Source organism: Ranitomeya variabilis, chromosome 1 (assembly GCF_051348905.1).
Source record: "Ranitomeya variabilis isolate aRanVar5 chromosome 1, aRanVar5.hap1, whole genome shotgun sequence".
Classification (NCBI taxonomy): domain Eukaryota; kingdom Metazoa; phylum Chordata; class Amphibia; order Anura; family Dendrobatidae; genus Ranitomeya; species Ranitomeya variabilis.
This window is the reverse complement of record NC_135232.1, coordinates 585,516,092-585,539,494: the sequence shown is the minus strand read 5'-3', so window position 1 is coordinate 585,539,494 and position 23,403 is coordinate 585,516,092. Positions and strand designations below refer to the sequence as shown.

The window sequence follows — 23,403 nt, the reverse complement described above, 5'->3', positions numbered from 1 at the left end:
GGGTAGCCAGTGTAATGACTGGCACAAGATGGAGGCATCGGTGAAGCGGCTGGACAGAAATATGACTCTGGCTGCAGCATTCAAGATGGATTGGAGAGGAGAAAGTTTGGTAAGAGGGAGACCGATTAGAAGAGAGTTGCAGTAGTCCAGACGAGAATGAATAAGAACGGCAGGAAGAGTCTTAGCAGTTTCAACGGTGAGAAATTATTGACCCACTGCCAAACCGGTCATGCTGAAGGATGTTGCAGGCAGCAGATCGCTCTCCACGGCGTCTCCAGACTCTGTCACGTCTGTCACATGTGCTCAGTGTGAACCTGCTTTCATCTGTGAAGAGCACAGGGCGCCAGTGGCGAATTTGCCAATCTCGGTGTTCTGTGGCAAATGTCAATCATCCTGCACAGTGAGCTGTGAGCACAACCCCAATCTGTGGACGTCAGGCACTCAGACCATCCTCATGGAGTTGGTGTCTAACCATTTGTGCAGACACATGCACATTTGTGGCCTGCTGGAGGTCAGGGCTCTGGCAGTGCTCCTAATGTTCCTCCTAGCACAAAGGCTGAGGTAGCGGTCCTAAGTGGACAGTTTGATTTCACAGAAGTTTGATTTACTTGGCGTTATATTCTGTTGTTTAAGTGTTCCCTTTATTTTTTTGAGCAGTGTATTTAGAAGCTTGGTGACATGCTTATTTGACCTGTTGTATGAAATTTTATTTTTACCTGGTGTAAATGCCGCTGTTCTTCTGAATCCGGCGATGTTTTTCTTTTCTTTCTGTGCCTCTCCGTTCCTTAGATATGACCTCCTCTTCCTTGTAGAAAAATCTTTGTCTTGATAGCCAAGTGAGTGTGGTCTGCAACTCTTCTCTGGGTGTTTCATTGAGGACTACACCCACTTGGCTAAATAGACTATATATAGATTTCTATATACGTACAAAGAGACAGAGGCCATATCTCAGGAATGAAGAGGCACAGGAAGAAAAGAAAAACATTGCCGGATTTGGGAGAATGACAGCATTTACACCAGGTTACAAAAATACCAATTTATGGCAATTGACAGGTCCACTGTTTGTCATTGTAACTAGACTGTGTCTGTCATTTGATGCTGTTAGAAAAAAATCACTGGGATTTTATTAGATGCAAAATTGTTCCACATGTAAATTGTCCAAACTGGGCCACAAACACAAAGCTTTGTATGATGGTCAGATGATGTCCCTCCTGTGATCTCCGGCTTCCTGCAGACAGCCACAACACTCCAGAGCAGAATGTGCTGTTGTTTTGTAGCCACCTGCAAACAGCTGTGGAAAGGCCCAGGGTTCTAATCAGCAGTTCTGTTATGTGACAGCAGGAAAGCTCGCTGATGAGAAACCAGAGTCCGGAATTAACAGATCAAAGGGTAAGAATGTACGGAACTTTAGGAACCTGCAAACATAGTTGTAGGACCATGGCCTCACTACACTGGGGATGTGCACACTATACCTGCGTTTGGCCCCCCAGTAGTCAGAGCAAAGCTCACAGCAATGTTTCTAATAAATGGGGTACGTTCACACAGGGCGGGTAATCCCAAATGGCTACCATCATCCCCAGTGGAACACCAAGGAAGACACTTAGAATGTGAGGGTTTCCAGGATCCTGTCATATTTGGCCGAGATGACTCACTTCGGGATAACTTACAATCACTAGAGACAAGGTTTTTTGTATAGTAATAATCTCACGCAGGATTATTTTATAAGTGCCCTAGATCGTTCCACGTAGCATCCGAGCAGTCACACGTCTAGATCCTGGGAGGTAACAGCCAACCTGCCACAGATCTTTTAGTCATACCTCCCAACTTTTGAAGATGGGAAAGAGGGATAAAGTTTGCGGCGCGCAATGCGCGCCACGCAAATTTTGGGCCACGCCTCTGACCACACCCATTCATAATTAGTCACACCCATATCCATGTCCCAACCACACCCATTTAGCACTGCTGATCACACTGTTTCATATACAATAATTATAAACAAAATGATGCTCCATACTGTATAATAGCCACACATGATGCTCCATACTGTATAATAGCCACACATGATGCTCCATACTGTATAATGACCGCACATGATGCTCCATACTGTATAATGGCCACACATGATGCTCCATAATGTATAATGACCGCACATGATGCTCCATACTGTATAATGACTGCACATGATGCTCCATACTGTATAATGACCACACATGATGCTCCATACTGTATAATGACCGCACATGATGCTCCATACTGTATAATGACCGTACATGATGCTCCATACTGTATAATGACCACACATGATGCTCCATACTGTATAATGACCGCACATGATGCCACACACAGTTCTCCATACTGTATAATGATCCCACATGATGCTCAATACTGTATAATGACCCCCCCTCCTGTATGCACGGCTCATCTCCCTCCCATCCCATATACATGGCCCATATCCCTCCCCCCCTCCTCTATGCATGGCTCATATTCCCCCTCCTATATGCATTGCTCATATTCCCCCCCCCTGTATGAATGGCTCATATTTCCCCCCCTGTATGCATGGCTCATATTCCCCCCCCTGTATGCATGGCTCATATCCCCCCCTGTGTGCATGGCTCATATCCCCCCCCCCCTGTGTGCATGGCTCATAATCCCCCCCCCCTGTATGCATGGCTCATATTCCCCCGCCTGTATGCCTGTCTCATATTCCCCCCCTGTATGCCTGGCTCATATTCCCCCCCCTCCTGTATGCATGGCTCATATTCTCCCCTCCTGTATGCATGGCTCATATTCCCCCCTTGTATGCATGGCTCATATTCCCCCTCCTGTATGCATGGCTCATATTCCCCCCCCCTCCTGTATGCATGGCTCATATTCCCCCTCCCCCTGTATGCATGGCTCATATTCCCCCCCCCCCCCCGAATGCATGGCTCATATTTCCCCCCCCCCCGAATGCATGGCTCATATTCCCCCCTGAATGCATGGCTAATATTCCCCCCCCTGAATGCATGGCTTATCTCTCCACCCCCCCCGCTCCCGCTCCTGCTCCCATCTTGCATGGCGCGCCGGCTTATGTCCTCCTTCATCCCCCCGTCCCCCATCCCTCATACTCACCTGTCCCTCATACTCACCTGTCCCACATCGCGCGGCCGCGCCGACATCCCTCTCGCTCTGTCCCTACTCCTGGCGCAGCACCTTCCTGCGTGAGCGGTCACGTGATACCGCTCATTAAGGTCATGAATATGCGCATATTCATGACCTTAATTAGCAGTACCACGTGACCGCTCATTCAGGACGAGCTGTGTACGCCGAGACCAGGCATCGCAGGAGCAAGGTGAGTATCGTCTTCAAGGAGGGTGGGTGGGAGGCGGGCGGGTGGCCGGGGGGGCGGGGGGGTGGTTGGTCGGTCGGGAGGTGACCAGGCCAGGACTAATAAAAAAACAAAACAAAACAAAACAAAAAAATCCTTGCTCAGGTGCCGTGGCTTAACACAAGGGGGCTTGTCGGTTGGTTCTCCTGCTGTCTGCGGGATCAGAGCGTCCCGTGCTGGACAGCGGGGCAAAGCATCAAAACCGGGACAGTCCCGCACAATGAGGGACGGTTGGGAGCTATGCTTTAGTGGCTGTCCTCTTTTGCTATGATACAACCCCTGGCAAAAATTATAGAATCACCAGCCTTGGAGGATGTTCATTCAGTTGTTTAATTTTGTAGGAAAAAAGCAGATCACAGACATGGCACAACACTAAAGTCATTTCAAATGGCAACTTTCTGGCTTTAAGAAACACTAAAAGAAATCAAGAACCAAAAATGTGGTAGTCAGTAATGGTTACTTTTTTTTAACCAAGCAAAGGGAGATATTTATGGAGTCACTTAATTCTGAGGAAAAAATTATGGAATCATGAAAAACAAACAAACAAAAAAACACCCCAACACATCACTAGTATTTTGTTGCACCACCTCTGGCCTTTATAACAGCTTGCAGTCTCTGGGGAATGGACATTAGATGTACTATCCCGTCGAGGTGGTATGGGCCCGTATGACCACCGACTGGATATTATGTCTAACGCGATCAGCCATGCTCACGGGGGGAGGGCAGCGATCGCGGCCGGGTGTCAGCTGACTACCACACCCCATCTCAATTCCAGCCAATTTTGCATTGAAAAGTCAAATGGCGCTCCTTCCCTTCTGAGCTCTGCCATGCGCCCAAACAGTGGTTTACCCCTACATATGGAGTATCAGCGTATTCAGGACAAATTGTACAACAACTTTTGGGTCCAATTTCTCCTGTTACCCTTGGGAAAATAAAAAATTGGGGCAAAAAATAATTTTTGTGAAAAAAATAAGATTTTTTATTTTTACGGCTTTACATTATAAACTTCAGTGGTTTACCCCCCACATATGGCGTATTGGCGTACTCAAGACAAATTTTACAACAACTTTTGGGGTCCATTTTCTCCTGTTACCCTTGGTAAAATAAAACAAATTGTAGGTGAAGTAAATTTTTTGTGAAAAAAAATTAAATGTTCATTATTTTTTTTTAAACATTCCAAAAATTCCTGTGAAACACGTGAAGGGTTAATAAACTTCTTAAATGTGGTTTTGAACACCTTGAGGGGTGCAGTTTTTAGAATGGTGTCACACTTGGTTATTTTCTATCATATAGACCCCTCAAAGTGACTTCAAATGTGATGTGGTCCCTAAAAAAAATGGTGTTGTAAAAATGAGAAATCGCTGGTCAACTTTTAACCCTTATAACTCCCTAACAAAAAAAAAAATGTTGGTTCCAAAATTGTGCTGATGTAAAGTAGACATGTGGGAAATGTTACTTATTAAGTATTTTGTGTGACATATCTCTGTGATTTAAGGTCATGAAAATATAAAGTTGGAAAATTGTGAATTTTTCAAAATTTTCGCCAAATTTCCATTTTTTTCACAAATAAACTCAAGGAAATTTTACCACTAACATGAAGTACAACATGTCACAAGAAAACAATGTCAGAATGTCAGAATCACAGGGATCCATGCAAGCGTTCCAGAGTTATAACCTCATAAAGGAATTGTAAAAATTGGCCCGGTCATTAACATGCAAACCCTTGGGGGTAAAGGGGTTAATGAGCGTCAAACAGTACTCTTCATCAACCTGGCTCCAACTTTCTCTGATTGCTGTTGCCAGATCAGCTTTGCAGGTTGGAGCCTTGTCATGGACCATTTTCTTCAACTTCCACCAAAGATTTTCACTTGGATTGAGATCCGGACTATTTGCAGGCCATGACAATGACCTTATGTGTCTTTTTTCAAGGAATGTTTTCACAGTTTTTGTAATATGGCAGGATGCATTATCATCTTGAAAAATGATTTCATCATCCCCAAACATCCTTTCAATTGATGGGATAAGAAAAGTGTCCAAAGTATCAACATAAACTTGTGCATTTATTGAAGATGTAATGACAGCCATCTCCCCAGTGCCTTTACCTGACATGCAACCCCATATCATCAATGACTGTGGAAATTTGCATGTTCTCTTCAGGCAGTCATCTTTATAAATCTCATTGGAACGGCACCAAACAAAAGTTCCAGCATCATTACCTTGCCCAATGCAGATTCGCGATTCATCACTGAATATGACTTTCATCCAGTCATCCACAGTCCACGATTGCTTTTCCTTAGCCCATTGTAACCTTGTTTTTTTCTGTTTAGGTGTTAATGATGGCTTCCGTTTAGCTTTTCTGTATGTAAATCCCATTTCCTTTAGGCGGTTTCTTACAGTTCGGTCACAGACGTTGACTCCAGTTTCCACCCATTCGTTCCTCATTTGTTTTGTTGTGCATTTCCTGTTTAGGAGACATATTGCTTTAAGTTTTCTGTCTTGACGCTTTGATGTCTTCCTTGGTCTACCAGTATGTTTGCCTTTAACAACCTTCCCATGTTGTTTGTATTTGGTCCAGATTTTAGACACAACTGACTGAACAACCAACATCTTTTGCAACATTGCGTGATGCTTTAACCTCTTTTAAGAGTTTGATAATCCTCTCATTTGTTTTAATTGACATCTCTTGTGTTGGAGCCATGATTCATGTCAGTCCACTTGGTGCAACAGCTCTCCAAGGTGTGATCACTCCTTTTTAGATGCCAACTTACGAGCAGATCTAATTTGATGCAGGTGTTATTTTTTTGGTATGAAAATTTACAGGGTGATTCCATAATTTTTTCCTCAGAATTGATTGATTCCATAATTTTTTCCCTATGCTTGGTTAAAAAAGTAACCATTACTGACTACCACATTTTTTGTTCTTGATTTCTTTTAGTGTTTCTTAAAGCCAGAAATAGCCATTTGAAATGACTTTAGTTTTGTGCCATGTCTGTGATCTGCTTTTTTTCTACAAAATTGAACAACTGAATGGACATCCTCCAAGGCCAGTGATTCCATATTTTTTGCCAGGGGTTGTATCATTTCATTGGCTAAATATCATATTCTCGATTTCTTTTTTTTTTTTTTGGATGGCGCAAGCTGTTCTTAAACATGCCCAACCACTTGTAACCCAGAATAAGCCCGTTGCAAATGTTAACACATCCCCTCAATTTGATAGTGCATCCTATATGGCAGCTCATAATAAGATTATGATAAATCCTAAAGTTGTCGACTTGACAAAAATAAAGGGGAACCAAGCCATGAGTCAGTTCCATCTGCTCCATGTTCTGGACTGGTTTTGGGGAAGTTTCCATGTGAACTTTGGTCTGGTAATTACGTATTACATGATTATTCATAGCCAGTGTTGTGACGACAGAGAATTCTTGTGTATTATGGAGTATTATGGGCTACTGTGTAATATGGAGTAAATCTACAGGTGAGCCAAAAAAAAGAAACCCTACATAGAGTATCTCTGGAAAGCGTGGCATTTACCCTTTTTTGCATTTTTTACTGTGATAGTGGTACAGGGCGTTGGGAAAGGATGGAAAAGTTCTTAGGGGTGCAAAAAAATAGCATTATCGGTAGCTAGAGGAAATGCATATGTCCCACATGTCTGGGCGAGCACCACTTTGACCAGTATTTTCATCAACATGACGCCAATCTATTAGAATCTGTAAGACACATAAACCATACATTCTTGATGTTTGCAGATGATGAGATCCCAATAGCTGATCACCATGACATGTTACAGAGAGAGGTGATGCAATTTCCTGTGATGGGACAACATTTAGGTGAGACTCCTTTCTTAATATTTGAAAATATTGAATAATCTCCATTTCTCAGGCGCTTCATTGGAGGACACCGGAACAATTGGAGCAGGCACGTTCCGGAACAGGAGGAGACGGCTACATACCCAAAAAGGGATCCTGTCATGCAGAAGAGAACCTATTGCTTCTGGTATGTGAAGACTTGGTGAGCTGGTTGCATGAAAGCCAGGAAGGAACCCAGAAGGCTGCTCCAATGGTTCCTGTGTCTCCCAATTAAGGCAAAGAGAAAGATTTTACGGTAAGTACAAAAATCTTCTATGCAATCAGCTTGAAGTGATATGGAGCTAAACAGTCAGAAAGGGTTATACTCAATAGAATCCCTATACTAAAGTGCCATCCGTGCAAATGCATCTATGGTCCTATTAAAGCAAGGGATAACTAATCTAATATATACATGTTTATACCTGTCAGGCTGAACTGCTAGGCACATGATAGTGTCCCTCTGCCCCCGACGCGTGTTTCGCTCCACTTCTTCCGGAGGTTATGTTACTTATCTCTTGCTTTAATCATAGGACCATAGCTGCATTTACACGGATGGCACTTTAGTATAGGGATTCTGTTGAGTATAACCCTTTCTGACTGTTTAGCTCCATATCACTTCAAGCTGATTGCATAGGATTGATTCACCTTTTGTCTGGATCACAGGACTATAGATGCACCTTATTGTTGGCATTTTATAACAGTGATCTACATAGGCAATATCTTTTGTGAATCCTGAATTGTTTTGACTTTAAATTGTGAACTCCTACCTCATGTTTTTTTGGCACACCTTGGAATATGTTCCCTTTTTTTCTTTCCTAGCACCTTTCTATTTTTAATAGATTTTATCTATTTTGGCAAATAATGTTTTAATGTTGATTTATGTACTTCATTGTTTTACCTTGAGGACACTCATTTATGGTAAATACTTGGTTTAAGATTATTTACAGTAAAGTATACCACCATACAAAGGACTAATATTGTTCATAATTGTCTTATGCTCAAGTCACAACCAGAGCTGCAATCACAAACCTGGTGGCTGTCGCTATGAATCTATAAGAACACAACTATTGTAGAGAGTTTTCAATTAACTAAAAAGTAAAATAAAAAAATAAAAATCATTCTGCAGCCACCACTAGGGGGAGCTCCTCACTTGTAAATGTATACAACTAGTATTGAATTCAATGGGGAATGTATAAATGCAGTGAGCTCCTCCTAGTGGTGTCTGCAGGTAGAGGAGATTTTATCATCCAACATCTTCACTATGCAGATTTTGAGCTCTGTTCACATATAACTCCCACTCCCAGACATAGTGATATACTTGTATAAATACTTTTATTCCCTTCAGTAGAATTAGAAGGGGCTTTGTTTCAAACAATTCAATGAAAGAGTTTTATTTCATGGTGCACCATTGCTAAAACCCCAGGGACTAGCTGCAATCAGAGGAAGTTTTTAATTTCCCTACAGCACTACTGGAGGAGAAACAAGGAATTACACCAGGCCTAATCAAATCAATAGACTTGGACACATGCATACGAAATATTTCACAACTGGTTAATTTTTGCATTTTGCAGAGGATGACTATGATGACATCTTCCAGAGGGAGGTGTTGCCCGAGTTTCCAATGCAACAGCGTGAAGGTAAGAGAATTGTTCACCCTCCTACAGAGCTTCGCATATTATTGAGGATTCTAGATTTATTTAAAGGGTTATTCCCATCTTGGCAAGATACTGCTTATCCATATGGAAGACAATAACTTCTAGAAGGTCTGACCGATCCCGAGAACAGGGCTCTGAATTGCGCATGTAATATTAAAAAAAACCAAAACCTGCTTCCAGAGAAAGAGGAGTTAGAAAATGCTTGTAATCACCATTAGGCTCATCGCATATTAATACATACAATTAGTTATTATTAATATTTCTTTATATAGCACCATTGATTCCATGGTGCTGTACATGAGAAGGGGTTACATACAAATTACAGATATCACTTACAGTAAGCAAACTAACAATGACAGACTGATACAGAGGGGCGAGGACACTGTCCTTGCGGGCTTACATTCTACAGGTCCTGAGTTTAAATCTGAAAATATCACAATGTAGTGACAGAGACCCTGATTCCAGCGACGTGTCACTTACTGGGCTGTGTTTTCCTGTCTTAATTAAATCTGTGTTTTATCAGCAGGAGATTATCACTATAGGACTAGGTGTCTGGTGCCTCCTAGTCCAACCACACCCCTATTATTAATTAGCAGCTACAACACAATGTAAAAAACTGTAAATAAGTTATACACCACTCAGCAATCAGAGCTCTGCTAGATCTGCAGCAGAGAAAACTGATTAAGTTCCAACTGCTGCACCCAGTAAGTGACACTTCGTTGGAATCAGTGTCTCTGCCCCTACATCCTGCTGTTGTCAGATTACTTAGCAAAAACCTGCTGATAGATTCCCTTTAATGTATATATCTGAATGCAGTCAGCTGCCCCTTGTGGTAACTGCAGGTAAACAGAATTTTATCCTAGAGTTCTAGGAGGTATTGAGCTCTGCCTCAGGAAACAAACAAACCAGTAAAAGTGTTTTGATCGGTGTTAAAAAAAAAAAAAAAAAACACTAGCCACCCTAAACGCCCTAGAATATTCAGTGTTATCATGTCTATGTAATGCACCAGAGCATGAAGCAAACGTGAACAGGTGTAAACAGCTGTGACTGTATTATATACAAATCAAAGCGTGCAGCAGACACTGTGCGCTAAGGTGTAAACGCTGAATATATGAATATTAAACTGCATAACTGTCATGTAGACAGGACGATAAAACTAAGGAAATTACCGCACAAATCAGCCAAGAAGCTCTGAAGCCAGAGATTCTTCTGGTAGCTGTTCTCCGCTCATCTAGTAGATGAGGGTCCTGAATTTCTAAAACTAGATGCAATTAAAAAAATATATATATGGATCCACAAACATTTTTTTTTTTTGGTAGATCTCTCCCTTAGACATATATCCCAAATATTTCTCAACTACTAATCTGTTTTCAGTTGACCACCGCTTCTTCTTGCAAAGAATTGTGGAGCCCCGGATTCCACTGGGACAACGTGAAGGTAAGACCCAATTTCTCTTTTGGAGACTTTACTTTTGATCCCCATTCTACAGAACTGTGCACATTATTCCAGAGTAATTGAGATGAGCGAATTGATTCATAATTAATCAAATGTGATAAAAATTTCCTACAAAAAATTTAGATTTACCAGAATCCGTATTTTTCGGGATTCTATTAGCACAAAATTGGCAAAATGGTGCCCAGTTCTTTTGAAGGCCGGGAAGGGGTTAAAAAAAATAAAATAAATAATTCTAGTACACCTGTCCTAGGCTTTGCCCTTCACCTGTCTTGTGCCACAGCTCCCTGCCCAGCTCCATGCCCAATTCTCAGATCATAGAAGATCTTTTTTTTTTTTTCCCTTCGTTCGAGATCTAACGACGTGAAAGATCCAGACTGAAGAGAAGGACGGGGAGTGGAGGAATCCTGGGAGTAATTTCGGTACTTCACCAAAATGAGTGTAGGAATCCTGGGAGGAATTTCAGTACTCCACCAAAATGAGTGGAGGAATCCTCAGAGGAATTTCGGTACTCCCCCAAAATGAGTGAAGGAATCCTCAGATGAATTTCGGTACTCCACCAAAATGAGTGGAGGAATCCTCGGAGGAATTTCGGTACTCCACCAAAATAAGTGGAGGAATCCTCGGAGGAATTTCGGTACTCCACCAAAATGAGTGGAGGAATCCTCGGATGAATTTTGGTACTCCACCAAAATGAGTGAAGGAATCCTCAGAGGAATTTCGGTACTCCCCCAAAATGAGTGGAGGAATCCTCGGATGAATTTTGGTACTCCACCAAAATGAGTGGATGAATCCTCGGAGGAATTTCGGTACTCCACCAAAATGAGTGGAGGAATCCTCGGAGGAATTTCGGTACTCCACCAAAATGAGTGGAGGAATCCTGGGAGGAATTTCGGTACTTCCCCAAAATGAGTGGAGGAATCCTCGGATGAATTTCGGTACTTCACCAAAATGAGTGGAGGAATCCTCGAATGTATTTCGGTACTCCACCAAAATGAGTGGAGGAATCCTGGGAAGAATTTCAGTACTCCACCAAAATGAGTGGAGGAATCCTCGGAGGAATTTCAGAACTCCACCAAAATGAGTGGAGGAATCCTCGGAGGAATTTCGGTACTCTACCAAAATGAGTGGAGGAATCCTCAGAGGAATTTCGGTACTCCCCCAAAATGAGTGAAGGAATCCTCAGATGAATTTCGGTACTCCACCAAAATGAGTGGAGGAATCCTCGGAGGAATTTCGGTACTCCACCAAAATAAGTGGAGGAATCCTCGGAGGAATTTCGGTACTCCACCAAAATGAGTGGAGGAATCCTCGGATGAATTTTGGTACTCCACCAAAATGAGTGAAGGAATCCTCAGAGGAATTTCGGTACTCCCCCAAAATGAGTGGAGGAATCCTCGGATGAATTTTGGTACTCCACCAAAATGAGTGGAGGAATCCTCGGATGAATTTTGGTACTCCACCAAAATGAGTGGAGGAATCCTCGGAGGAATTTCGGTACTCCACCAAAATGAGTGGAGGAATCCTGGGAGGAATTTCGGTACTTCCCCAAAATGAGTGGAGGAATCCTCGGATGAATTTCGGTACTTCACCAAAATGAGTGGAGGAATCCTCGAATGTATTTCGGTACTCCACCAAAATGAGTGGAGGAATCCTGGGAAGAATTTCAGTACTCCACCAAAATGAGTGGAGGAATCCTCGGAGGAATTTCAGAACTCCACCAAAATGAGTGGAGGAATCCTCGGAGGAATTTCGGTACTCTACCAAAATGAGTGGAGGAATCCTCAGAGGAATTTCAGTACTCCACCAAAATGAGTTGAGGTGGCAGGACATCATACTTATTGATACACAAAGGGAAATCGAGAACGCATGTACTCTAACTCTGAGCATGTACAACAAAACAAAGCTTTGTACTTTATCTGCTGTTATGAAACCCACAGCTCTGGAACACTGCCCAGAGCTTTTATGCCAAAGCTTCGCCTCCAGATATGCCCTACTGGAAAACCGAATTCTACAAATCCATTATCAGTCTTGCTCAGTGTTCTGGTTCCTGGCTACCCACAATATGCCAGAACAGCTTCTATCGGTAAGCCAGCTTTCATCAGGCAATGCCACAGCACACATGGTTATGTTTACTGTGCAGGCTGCACCGTCGTGAGATCTCCACATGCCAGTAGTGGCTTTAATTCTATATTAATTTAAGCCAACAGATCCCCATGTAAAAAGAACATATCAATATTACCTATTATTTAAATAAGGTTTTTGTGTCAATTTTTTTTCTTTTTGTTTTACATTGTGAACTTTTTTATTATCATTCATATCATAATCTGTATTAAGAATTACAATTTAGAAATCTTGCAATTCTGACACTGGCCACTTGGGCTTTGTTAGAATCTAACTTCCTGTTTCACATACATACAGTACAGATCAAAAGTTTGGACACACCTTCTCATTTAAAGATTTTTCTGTATTTTCATGACTATGAAAATTGTACATTCACACTAAAGGCATCAAAACTATGAATTAACATACATACTGTACATACCAGTAGCTAAGTGGTCAGATTCTGACACTATCTTTTATTTTGAAGCATCTAATGTGGTCATAATGAAGAAAATGGGAGCTATGACATCACCTAATGTGATTGGTAGATCCTGTGTTATCAGCTGTGTATAGAGGGATTACCTGTAATCCTGCCTCTGATGATAAAGAAACTGATAAACTCTTCCCGAAAGTTCAGGAAATATGAATTTAAGATTGTAAGATTACTTTTTCTAAAAATAAAGATCATTATAGTTTAAAACATTGTCAAAATCAATAAATTTAACACAAAAACCTGATAGTTTTCCTTTAAATGAGGTCATGTACTGTTGTATCCAGTACATTGCCCTCCCATCGGTGGCTTTTCACATAACACCCCACCTAAAAGAGAAAGGACTGAGTTCCAGAATTACAGAAAATGTTCTACATTTTATATAGCTGTAAGATCTCCATATTTAATGATACACAGCTCCAAATCCCCTGCATTTAGTTGGATACTAAAAATCTGACTTGTTACCTTCACCACTAGGGGGAGCTCACTGCATACTGTCCATACATTGAACTTTATAATAAACCTGTATTCAGTCGACTCCCCCTAATGGAATTTTACTAGTTAAGTGCAACTGGCATAAATTTACGATCCCCAAAAGTCCAACACCACCCAACTGCAGCTTGTTTAAAAAGAAAAAAATGCCAATGGGTGGGTTTTCCAAAACGCTAAGATATTGAGGGATGGTCCATAGGATCAAGGTCGAATTTAGCTCCATATTTCTTTTTTATATATATATAGTTGAGCTGCCTTCGATCTCAGAAGACTCTGTGATTAGTCCACGCGGGAGAAGACCTGTCTCTGCTTGCGGTGGTCGCCAGCCGTGTCCTTTGGATGAGTTGATGGATTCGTCCACCAACAACTTGAAAACTTTCCCACCCGGACGACCAAATGGTGACAACATTGGAAACATCTGCAGGAAGAATCGTCCAAAAACCTCATACGGGTTCCACAACCTTCCTAGTACGGGGTATTCTTACCTCAGCAGACAAGGAGATGCTATTAATGCGCTCGAAAAAGGGTTCAGCGCATGTTGTGGAAAACCTGACAAACTACAGTGTGCAGAGAACCTGGTAAGTATGTAACCCACTGAATGCAATGACATGATCTGGATGATCCAAAAATGATGGTGGAGGATGAGAAGTGTCGCTCTAGTGCAGGGAAGTCAACGTCAAATACAAAAAGAGCCAAAATTAAAAGTTTGGCCAACCTTGATATATATTGAAAAAATGTCTAGAATTGAGGCTGTTTTTCCTTATCAAATATATAACCTTTTCATATAGAAACAAACTTAATGGGGTTGTCCCACAAACAATGTACATTTTCTTTTTACTGCTCTTACATAACATATTTTTCCAATATTTTATTCTAAGATTTATTAATGAAAAAGGTCCAATGGCCTAATATATATATATATATATATATATATATATATATATATATATTAGCAAAGGATAAAAAACTCTTGAATAATGCAGGTAAAGTTTTATTCCAACAAAAGTGCCCCCCAAACACAGATACCCCAACAGCAAATTCCTCCACAGTACCCTCCACACATGCGGTTTGATGACCCTACTGTACCCCCTCCTTCAACCCCCACTGACAAAGAATGGTGACCCCATCACGGTATGATTCTACTACTGTGACCCCCCTCACAGTCCTCCATATAGTATAAAGACTAGTGATGAGCGAGTATACTCGTTGCTTGAGATTTCCCGAGCACGCTCGGGTGGTCTCCGAGTATTTGTAAGTGCTTGTAAGATTTAGTTTTTGTTGACGCAGCTGCATGATTGACATCTGATAGCCAGCATAAGAACATGTGGGGGTTGCCTGGTAGCTAGGGAATCACCACATGTACTTATGCTGGCTAACAGATGTAAATCATTCAGCTGAGGCGATGAAAACTAAATCTCTGAGCACTAAAAAATACTCGGAGGACCCCCAAGCGTGCTCGAGAAATCTCAAGTAACGAGTACACTCGCTCATCACTAATAGTGACTATAATGACCCCACATAGGCCTCCATATAGAATAATGGGCCTCACATAAAAAAAAAACCCTCACCTCTCCGAGTTCCCGGCTGCTCAGCTCCGTTCTGAAGCACTTCAATGCTCGGCACAATGTGTGCGCTGCAGTGATGTTATGGCGCCCGCTGCATTGAGACGTCCGACACATAAAAGTAATGATGGTGGAGGGAGCGTCAGCTGACACTCCCTCCTCTATCATTGCTTTCAATTGTATCAGCATCCTAAATACTGGTGAAAGTGCGATACTGGGCGAGGGGCACCCGTTGTCACAAGCCAAATATGCTCTCCAGCTTTGGCCTGTAAGCCAGGGTTTGACAAATGTGTTCTAGTGCCTCCTCCACGTAGCCATCTCCTTAGTCACTGCTCACCAGGGCCTTCAAGCAAACTGACAAAAGCTGTTTTATTTTTTTTAATTTTTACCTACCTGTTTTTCCGAGAACCATAACATTTTTTATTTTTCTGACCCCATAGCAACACAGGTACTTGTTTTTTTGCGGCACAAATTTTAGTTTTGAATGACACCATTCATTTTACTATATAATATCGTGAAGAAAAAAAAATTTAACATGAAAACAAAAGCAATTCCTTCACTGTTTTTCAAATTTAGCTTACATTTTTGATTGTACGGTAAACATGACCCAGTTACGTTATTTTTTAGGTCAGTAGGGTTAGGAGATACTAAACTTGTATAGATTTTTATTATTAAAATAGTGGCTAAAAACATTTTTAAGCTTTGTAAAAAGAAAAAAAAAAAGATTTGTATTGCCATTTTCTGAGACCCGTAAATTTTTTTTTTTTTTCTATTATTCCATAAATGGAGCTGTGTGAGGGCATGGTTTTTTTTTCGCCTGGCGAGCTGAAATTTTTGGGTACAGATGATGTTTCGATCACATGATTATTTTTCCTTTGCGAGTGTACTTAATGGAGTTAATAACTGTATACTTTTATCTATTGGACTTTTTGCAGAGGTGGAAATACCGAATACTCTCTAACTTTGAATTGGGGAAAAGAGATGTTATATATAATTGAAAGATTAAAAAAAGTGTGTGTGTATATGTAGCATATATAGTGACATGGTCACTGGCGCTGTATATGAAGGGAGATGTGTGGAAGATTGCTACCTTCCGTGATGTGAAATCCAGAAGTTTCTGTCCAGCATGATATGTGCTGAGGGGTTTATCGGCCGTTACAGGGTTGGGTTTTTTGTGAGTGGCTGTCCGAAGTGGGTGGGACGAGACTCACCATATCTCCTCCCAAGGGTGTGGCTGGGGAAGTTAAAGGGCAGCTACTGTGAGTTTTTTCTCTGCTGTGTGTTTGGAGACAAGGAAGTCTCCAAGTGGTAGCTCCAGTGGGAGCTGAAGTTTACTGAGTCCTGAGCGAGTGAATGCTGTAGACATCTGGACTGTGCTATAAGATATGTTTTCTTTTGTCGTTATGCCAGAAAGGCCATGTTTATTTTGTTAAATCCTGCACTGGTTTATGCCATGTTTTAATAAACCAGCAGAAGATTAGCCCAAGAAGCGTTCCTTCATCTACCTCTGTGAGCAGCTGAGTGAGGTGCATTACCACAATACATAATTGTTTTCTTTTTTTTATTTCATTTAATCTTTATTTATTTAAGTCAACACAGGAGATTTGAACCTTTTGTGCCCATCCTTCACCACTTCTGCACTGGTTCTAGGGCCTGGGTGGGTGCAACAACAACCTCTGCACCTGCTATAGGCCCCCTTGTCATGTTTAACTCCCTTTCATCTGACTGCAGATTAGACTGCTCAAAGGGTTAGTGTGCAGTCTAACTATAGATACACATGAATTTGCACTGAAGCTGCATACACAAAACAGCAAGCTTTGTATTTTTTTGTACTTTAGATGTATTGAAGCAATACTAATTTTTTGTTCTAAAGGTACATATAAGTCTTATGGATGCTTTAGAAGATAATTTTTATGCTCTCTTCTAGTGGAAGGAGACATTAGAGGATTTCTGTAATGCAGAGTTCTCGGTGAAAACGCGACATTTCCATTGCTGTAGGAAGTCTGAATCTCAGAGGGAAACCTGCTTCAGTGATGGGGCCCCCAACCCAGAGTACATCACGTCGGCGGCCCTTCAGGAAATTAGAGATGAGGACGTTGTCGCTGTGGGGGGTCGTCGGAGCATGAAGGTCTGCCCTCCTAACTCTCCTAAGTGCCAGAAGAATATGGACAGCAGGTACCAGCTGTCAGAGCTGGCCTTCCCTCCCGGAGAACCCAAATCTGGTAACATCCAGAACATCTGCAAGCTGAGGAAATATCGCCCACTGTACTCCGACAACATGCTGCCGGACAGCGGCTACAATCACTATGTGCGCCGTGCCAAAGCCATCCAACGCATGGAGGGCGAGTTCAAGAAATGCTGCAAGACGGAGGATGTGGCCTGTGCTCATTCTGGGGTCAGTAAGATCAGTGCCACATACACATCCCACCCATCTATCTGATATTGATGAGTTGTAGAATATTTGTATTACTATCAAAGATGACCAGGATTAGAAAAAGATGGCTGCTTTCTTTCAGAACAGCGCCACCCCTGAGTATAGGTTGTGTGCTGTGTTGCAATACCCATTTAATGTTGGGAGTGGTTGATTTCACTCTGACGTTGTTTCTTCTTTATTACACAGTGGAAAAAAGTTCTTGGAAAGTTTTGTGCCGAAGAGCAGATGATAAAGACCAAACACCACGAATGCTGCAAGAAGAGAGATCAAAGCAGTGTGTTCAGCTGCTTCGCCAGCGAGGCTCCGTTCCCAGAATACGACAGAGAGGTGGAGGTCCTGAACCTGGGGAACATAACGGAGGATGTGCTGCAGAAGCTGTGTGCCGAGTCCAAGCTCCTCTCTAAGCAGTAAGTCCTACTCCCAAGCCTATGACTCTCAGGTGCAAGACTCCCAGTACCAGATTTTTCATCTTTTATATTTTTCACCACTTTAGTGTCCATGTGACTCTCTGATATTCTTTTTTTTCATTTTGGGAGGTTAAGTGATTCTGCCATTTTGATCATAGAATCATTGTGTCCAGCCCCCTGCACAATGCAGTATTCACTAAACCATATCAGACAGATGTCTGTCCAGCCTCTGTTTGAAGACTTCCTTTAACGGAAAGCTCACCACTAGTGTTGAGCGATACTGTCCGATACTTGAAAGTATCGGTATCGGAAAGTATCGGCCGATACCGGCAAAGTATCAGATCCAATCCGATACCGATACCCGATACCAATACAAGTCAATGGGACTCAAGTATCGGACGGTATCCCTGATGGTTCCCAGGGTCTGAAGGAGAGGAAACTCTCCTTCAGGCCCTGGGATCCATATTAATGTGTAAAAGAAAGAATTAAAATAAAAAATATTGCTATACTCACCTCTCCGACGCAGCCTGCACCTTACCGAGGGAACCGGGAGCGTTCTTTGCTTAAAATTTGTGCGTTTACTTCCTTACGTGAAGTCCCGGCTTGTGATTGGTCGCGTGCCGCCCATGTGGCCGCGACGCGACCAATCACAGCAAGCCGTGACGTAATTTCAGGTCCTTCAGGATTTTAAAATTACGTTCTGGCTTGTGATTGGTCGCGTCGCGGTCACATGGGCGACGCGACCAATCACAAGCCGTGACGTCACGGGAGGCTGGACACGCGCGCATTTTAACTTAGCTTATCCTGAAAGATCTGGGAGCAGGTAGGCAGGAACCAAACAGAGCACATCTGAATACATTGATAGCCGGCAAGGGAATGACAGAAAGGCCAGGTAAAATAGGAAACACCCAGCCTCTGATGGACAGGTGGAAACCAAAGGCCGCAACCCACCAACGTCACCCAGTACCAGCAGTAACCACCAGAGGGAGCCCACAAACAGAATCCACAACAACTGCAGCTCCCACTGGAGCTTGAGGCAGGAGACTTCCTTCCTCCAAAACACACTAGAGGGGAAAAAAAACAGTAGCTGTACATTTAACTCCCTCCAACCACACCCTTGAGTTGGAGATATGGTAAGCAGGCATCCCGCCCACCTCTTACACCTACTCACAACAAAACCCAAACCCTGGAAACTGATGATTAACCCCTCAGCACATATCATGCTGGAGAAAAATGTATGGGTTACACATCATGCAGAATAACAACCTTCGCGGCACATATCTCCCCTCACATGTGGAGCCAGTGATCCTGTCACAGTACCCCACTTGAAACACTCTTCCAATTGGATGTTCAACCATTCATTACCATTACTCTTCGAGTACAATCACTGAACCAGTTATGAATCCACCTAACCGTAGCCTTGTCATTCCCATACTTGGTCATTTTATCAATAAGGATTGTATGGTATACTTTATGAAATGCTTTGCTGAAGTCAAGATATACTATATGTACCGCATCTCCCTGATCCATCCAGTCAGTGATTCCATCATAGAAGAAAATTAGATTAGTCTGGTGTGACTTGTTTGCTACGAACCCATACTGGCTGTTGTTAATTACTGGATTTTTATCCAAGCACTTACATACATGTTGTTTAATAATTTTTTCAAATATCTTTCCTGCTATAGAAGTAAAGCTCACTGGCCTGTAATTTCCTGGCTTCATCTTCTTTTATTTCTTTGAATACAGGGACAACATTTGCCCTTCTCCATTCCTATGGGACTTCTGTTCTTCAGGATTTTGCAAATATTCTGGCTAGTGGTTCTCCAATTTCCTCTGCTAAATCTTTCAGTACTCTAGGATGTATGCAAATTGTCTCTTCAGAGAGGAAGAGGACTAGAACTCTAGTGCTACCTATTGGAAGTAGCAATCCTAACAGTCAATGTCAACCCTTTAACGAGCCTTGTCACATGACTTAGGATAAAAGTCAAACCAGAATCTCAATTGGAAGACACTGTGTTTCGGGGTAATGCCCCTCGTCAGTGCAAAGTGGAGATCTGGTTTGGCTGATTGAGAGGCGTCTGACCTGGATCCAAGAAGTATCGTTTCTCCTTGCGGAGAGTGACATGTTAAGCATGTGTCTGCAAATTGAGATTCTGGTTTGGATTTAGATTTCTCTTTTGTTCATTCACTTTGTATTTTGCTAATTGATAATAAAAAAATGAAGTGATTGAGGTATTTCAAAACTAGAAGGGTTAAAAGTTTATTTTAATCTTTCCCTCCTTTCTTTCTCAGAAAGCAGCTTCCATTACTGGTGTCCAGTCTCAGAGAAATGTGCTGCTCCCTCCCCGTGGAAGAGCAGCTGCTGTGCGCCTCAGAACAGGTACGAGTCTAGCTAAAACAAGAACTACAAAATCACATAAACACTTCCAAGCTGCAGCTCTCCAGCCATGGAGAACTACAAGTCTGAGCATACCTTGAAGATTAATGCTCAGACATACAGTTGATATAGTCGACTAAATATATTATATTCATTTAGGATGCTGCTCTGCTCTCCGAAGCTACAATGACATACGTTTTCCATTAGAGGGCACTGCTAGTTCGCTGGTGACTGTAGCACTGCTGTGCACAGAAATTCACTTCTGACACTGTAGTAAAACTAACAATAACAGATATAATGTGTGAATCTCTCTGTGATGCCACTTCATACAGCACAGGTGCTGGCTGTATTATACATCTGGAACCTGAGAATGACCGATTTTATTAGCGCTAGCTCCGATCGCAGCAGTTCAACCTCTTAAATGCTGCAGTCTTGATTGACAGTGACATCTAAGAGGTTAAAAAATGTCAAAATTAAGTAGAACAACTTGGGGACTCATAAACGGTGAACCAGCCCTCAAACATTGTGTGCCCAATATCAACGTTGCCAAGATTGGCACCTCAACATACAGGTGCATCTCACAAAGTTAGAATATCATCAAAAAGTTAATTTATTTCAGTTTTTCAATATAAAAAGTAAAACTCATATACAACCCCTGGCAAAAGTTATGGAATCACCGGTCTTGGAGGATGTTCATTCAGTTGTTTAGATTTGTAGAAAAAAGCCACGTAGTATATAGCACAGCCACGTAGTATATAACACAGCCCAGGCAGTATATAACACAGCCATGTAGCATATAACACAGACCATGTAATATATAAGAGCCCACGTAGCATATAGCACAGCTACGTAGTATATAACAACCCACGTAGTATATAGCACAGCCACGTAGCATATAACACAGCCCACGTAGTATATAACACAGCCACATAGTATATAGCACAGCCACGTAGCATATACTGTAGCACAGCCCACGTAGTATATAACACAGCCCACGTAGCATATAACATAGCCCACGTAGTATATAGCACAGCTGAGCCCACGTAGTATATAGCACAGCGCACGTAGCATATAACACAGCCCACGTAGTATATAGCAGTGTGGGCACCATATCCCTGTTAAAAAAAGAATTAAAATAAAAAATAGTTATATACTCACCTTCTGGCAGCCCCCGGATCCAGCCCAGGCCTTAGCAATGCTCGCGGCAGCTCCCGTTCCCAGTAATGCCTTGCGAGATAAAGACCTGTGATGACGTAGCAGTCTCGTGTGATCCTACGTCACCTGGGGTCATTTCGCAAGGCATTACTGGGAACGGGAGCTGCCAGGAGCATCGCGAGGAGCAGGAAGGCTGCATAGGCAGCATCAATAATAAAAAGTTGGTCACACTTGTCAAAATGGGTCTCCCCATCTCGCTAGGGCCCCGGCACTTGCCCGGGTGGTGACGCCGGCCCTGTATAGAGTCATTACAAACAGAGTGATCTATTTCAAGTGTTTATTTCTGTTAATGTTGATGATTATGGCTTACCACCAATGAAACCCCAAAGTCATTATCTCAGTAAATTTGAATACTTTATAACACCAACTTGAAAAATGATTTTATAATCTGAAATGTTGGCCTACTGAAATGGATGTTCAGTAAATGCACTCAGTACTTGGTCGGGGCTCCTTTGGCACCAATTACTGCATCAATGCGACATGGCATGGAGGCAATCAGCCTGTGGTACTGCTGAGCCTTCAGTTCATCTGCATTATTTGGTCTCGTGTCTCTCAGCCTACACTTGACAATATCCCATAGATTCTCTATGGGGTTAAGGTCAGGCGAGTTTGCTGGCCAATCAAGCACAGTGATTCTGTTGATTATAAACCAGGTATTGGTGCTTTTGGCAGTGTGGACAGGTGCCAAGTCCTGCTGGAGAATGACATTTCCATCTCCAAAAAGCTTGTCGGCAGAGGGAAGCATGAAGTGCTCTAAAATTTCCTGGTAGACGGCTGTGCTGACTTTGGTCTAGATAAAACACAGTGGACCTACACCAGCAGATGACATGGCTCCCCAAACCATCACTGATTGTGGAAACTTCACACCAATGATGCGTTCACGTAATTGTGTCTGACTTAACCTCATTCTAAGGACTAGAAGAAGAAAAATAAATATTACTTTTAATAGAACTTAAATATTTTTAATTTCCTTTTACAGAAAGGGAAGTTTATGAAGATTTTGTGTGGAGCCAAGAAAGATTTGTGGAAAGACACCCAGGACTGCTGCAGTAAGGACGAGCCGGAGCAGGAGCAATGCTTCACCTACTACCTGCAGAGCGTCTCCGTAGCTGTGGCACACAGAACCAGGGGGGAATAGGATAGTCCCAACACACAGAGTACTGGACAGATCTATATAGCCCAACCAGCCCCATTCTGACCCAGGACATGAATTTTCCTTTTTTTTATTTTAACATTTACAGTTTTTTCTCTACAGTTTTGATATTCTCTCTAGGGCACTGTAGGGTGATGAGTGATTATATCTGTAGCGCAGAGTTAATGGGAGGAGCTGAGTGAGTGGGAGGGGTTAGGCTATTAGTGGCACAATTTAAGCTTATTCTAACTACTGTGTGAAAGAATTGATGAAACCTGCGCTAACATATGCGAGATATGTACTGGTAACATCCCATAATGCTTTGCAATTCTCACCACCAATATGGTCATGTACTGATGCTCAACTGAATATAAAAGTATCAGATGCCAAGAAAGTTTTTTTTTTATAACCTATTATATCTAGCACTTAAGGCTTCACGTTTTTCCAGTGAAGATTTTGATGTAAAATTAAAAGATATTGTGGTAACACAAGGCTCGTATTTTGTACACACAGTTGTAATAAAGAAATGTAAGAAAACACTTTGATGCAGCAATGTGTTGTGTATACAGTGACTGAAGACTCCGCCCCCGAGGAGCATGGAAAACGTTACTTCCACTTCCTGAATGCTCTCTTATTGATAATGCATCAGACAAAACTTTATCAATCATAAGCTTTATTCACTGGGAGTCCAACAATAGTTCTCGATTTAAAGGGTTAAGTTTGAGGTCTGTATTTATTTATAGGTCCTATTCTGGGGTCTCTATTAGTTTAAGGGTGATAATTTAGGTGGATAAGGGCCGCAAAAAACAAAGGGGTACTACCATCTTAGGATTTTATAGCTTATTGAAAGTATATAAGATAAATGTATG

The 23,403-nt window shown here is 42.1% G+C and overlaps 1 protein-coding gene across 2 annotated transcripts in view; it reads left to right on the top strand.

Annotated features, from left to right (window-relative positions):
• The window catches only part of ECM1 (extracellular matrix protein 1), a 28,675-nt gene extending 5,602 nt beyond the window's left edge, over positions 1–23,073 (top strand). Inside the window, exons 2-9 of one of the 2 annotated variants that reach the window (XM_077257778.1) lie at positions 7,117–7,197; positions 8,787–8,852; positions 10,245–10,307; positions 13,654–13,985; positions 16,897–17,364; positions 17,590–17,810; positions 20,103–20,190; positions 22,382–23,073. In XM_077257778.1, coding sequence (XP_077113893.1) covers positions 7,117–7,197; positions 8,787–8,852; positions 10,245–10,307; positions 13,654–13,985; positions 16,897–17,364; positions 17,590–17,810; positions 20,103–20,190; positions 22,382–22,540 — 1,478 coding nt within the window. In that variant the 3' untranslated portion in view covers positions 22,541–23,073. The remainder of the gene's footprint in view (positions 1–7,116; positions 7,198–8,786; positions 8,853–10,244; positions 10,308–13,653; positions 13,986–16,896; positions 17,365–17,589; positions 17,811–20,102; positions 20,191–22,381) is intronic. The other variant, XM_077257780.1, reaches the window with a different exon arrangement.
• Positions 23,074–23,403: the final 330 nt, after the last annotated feature.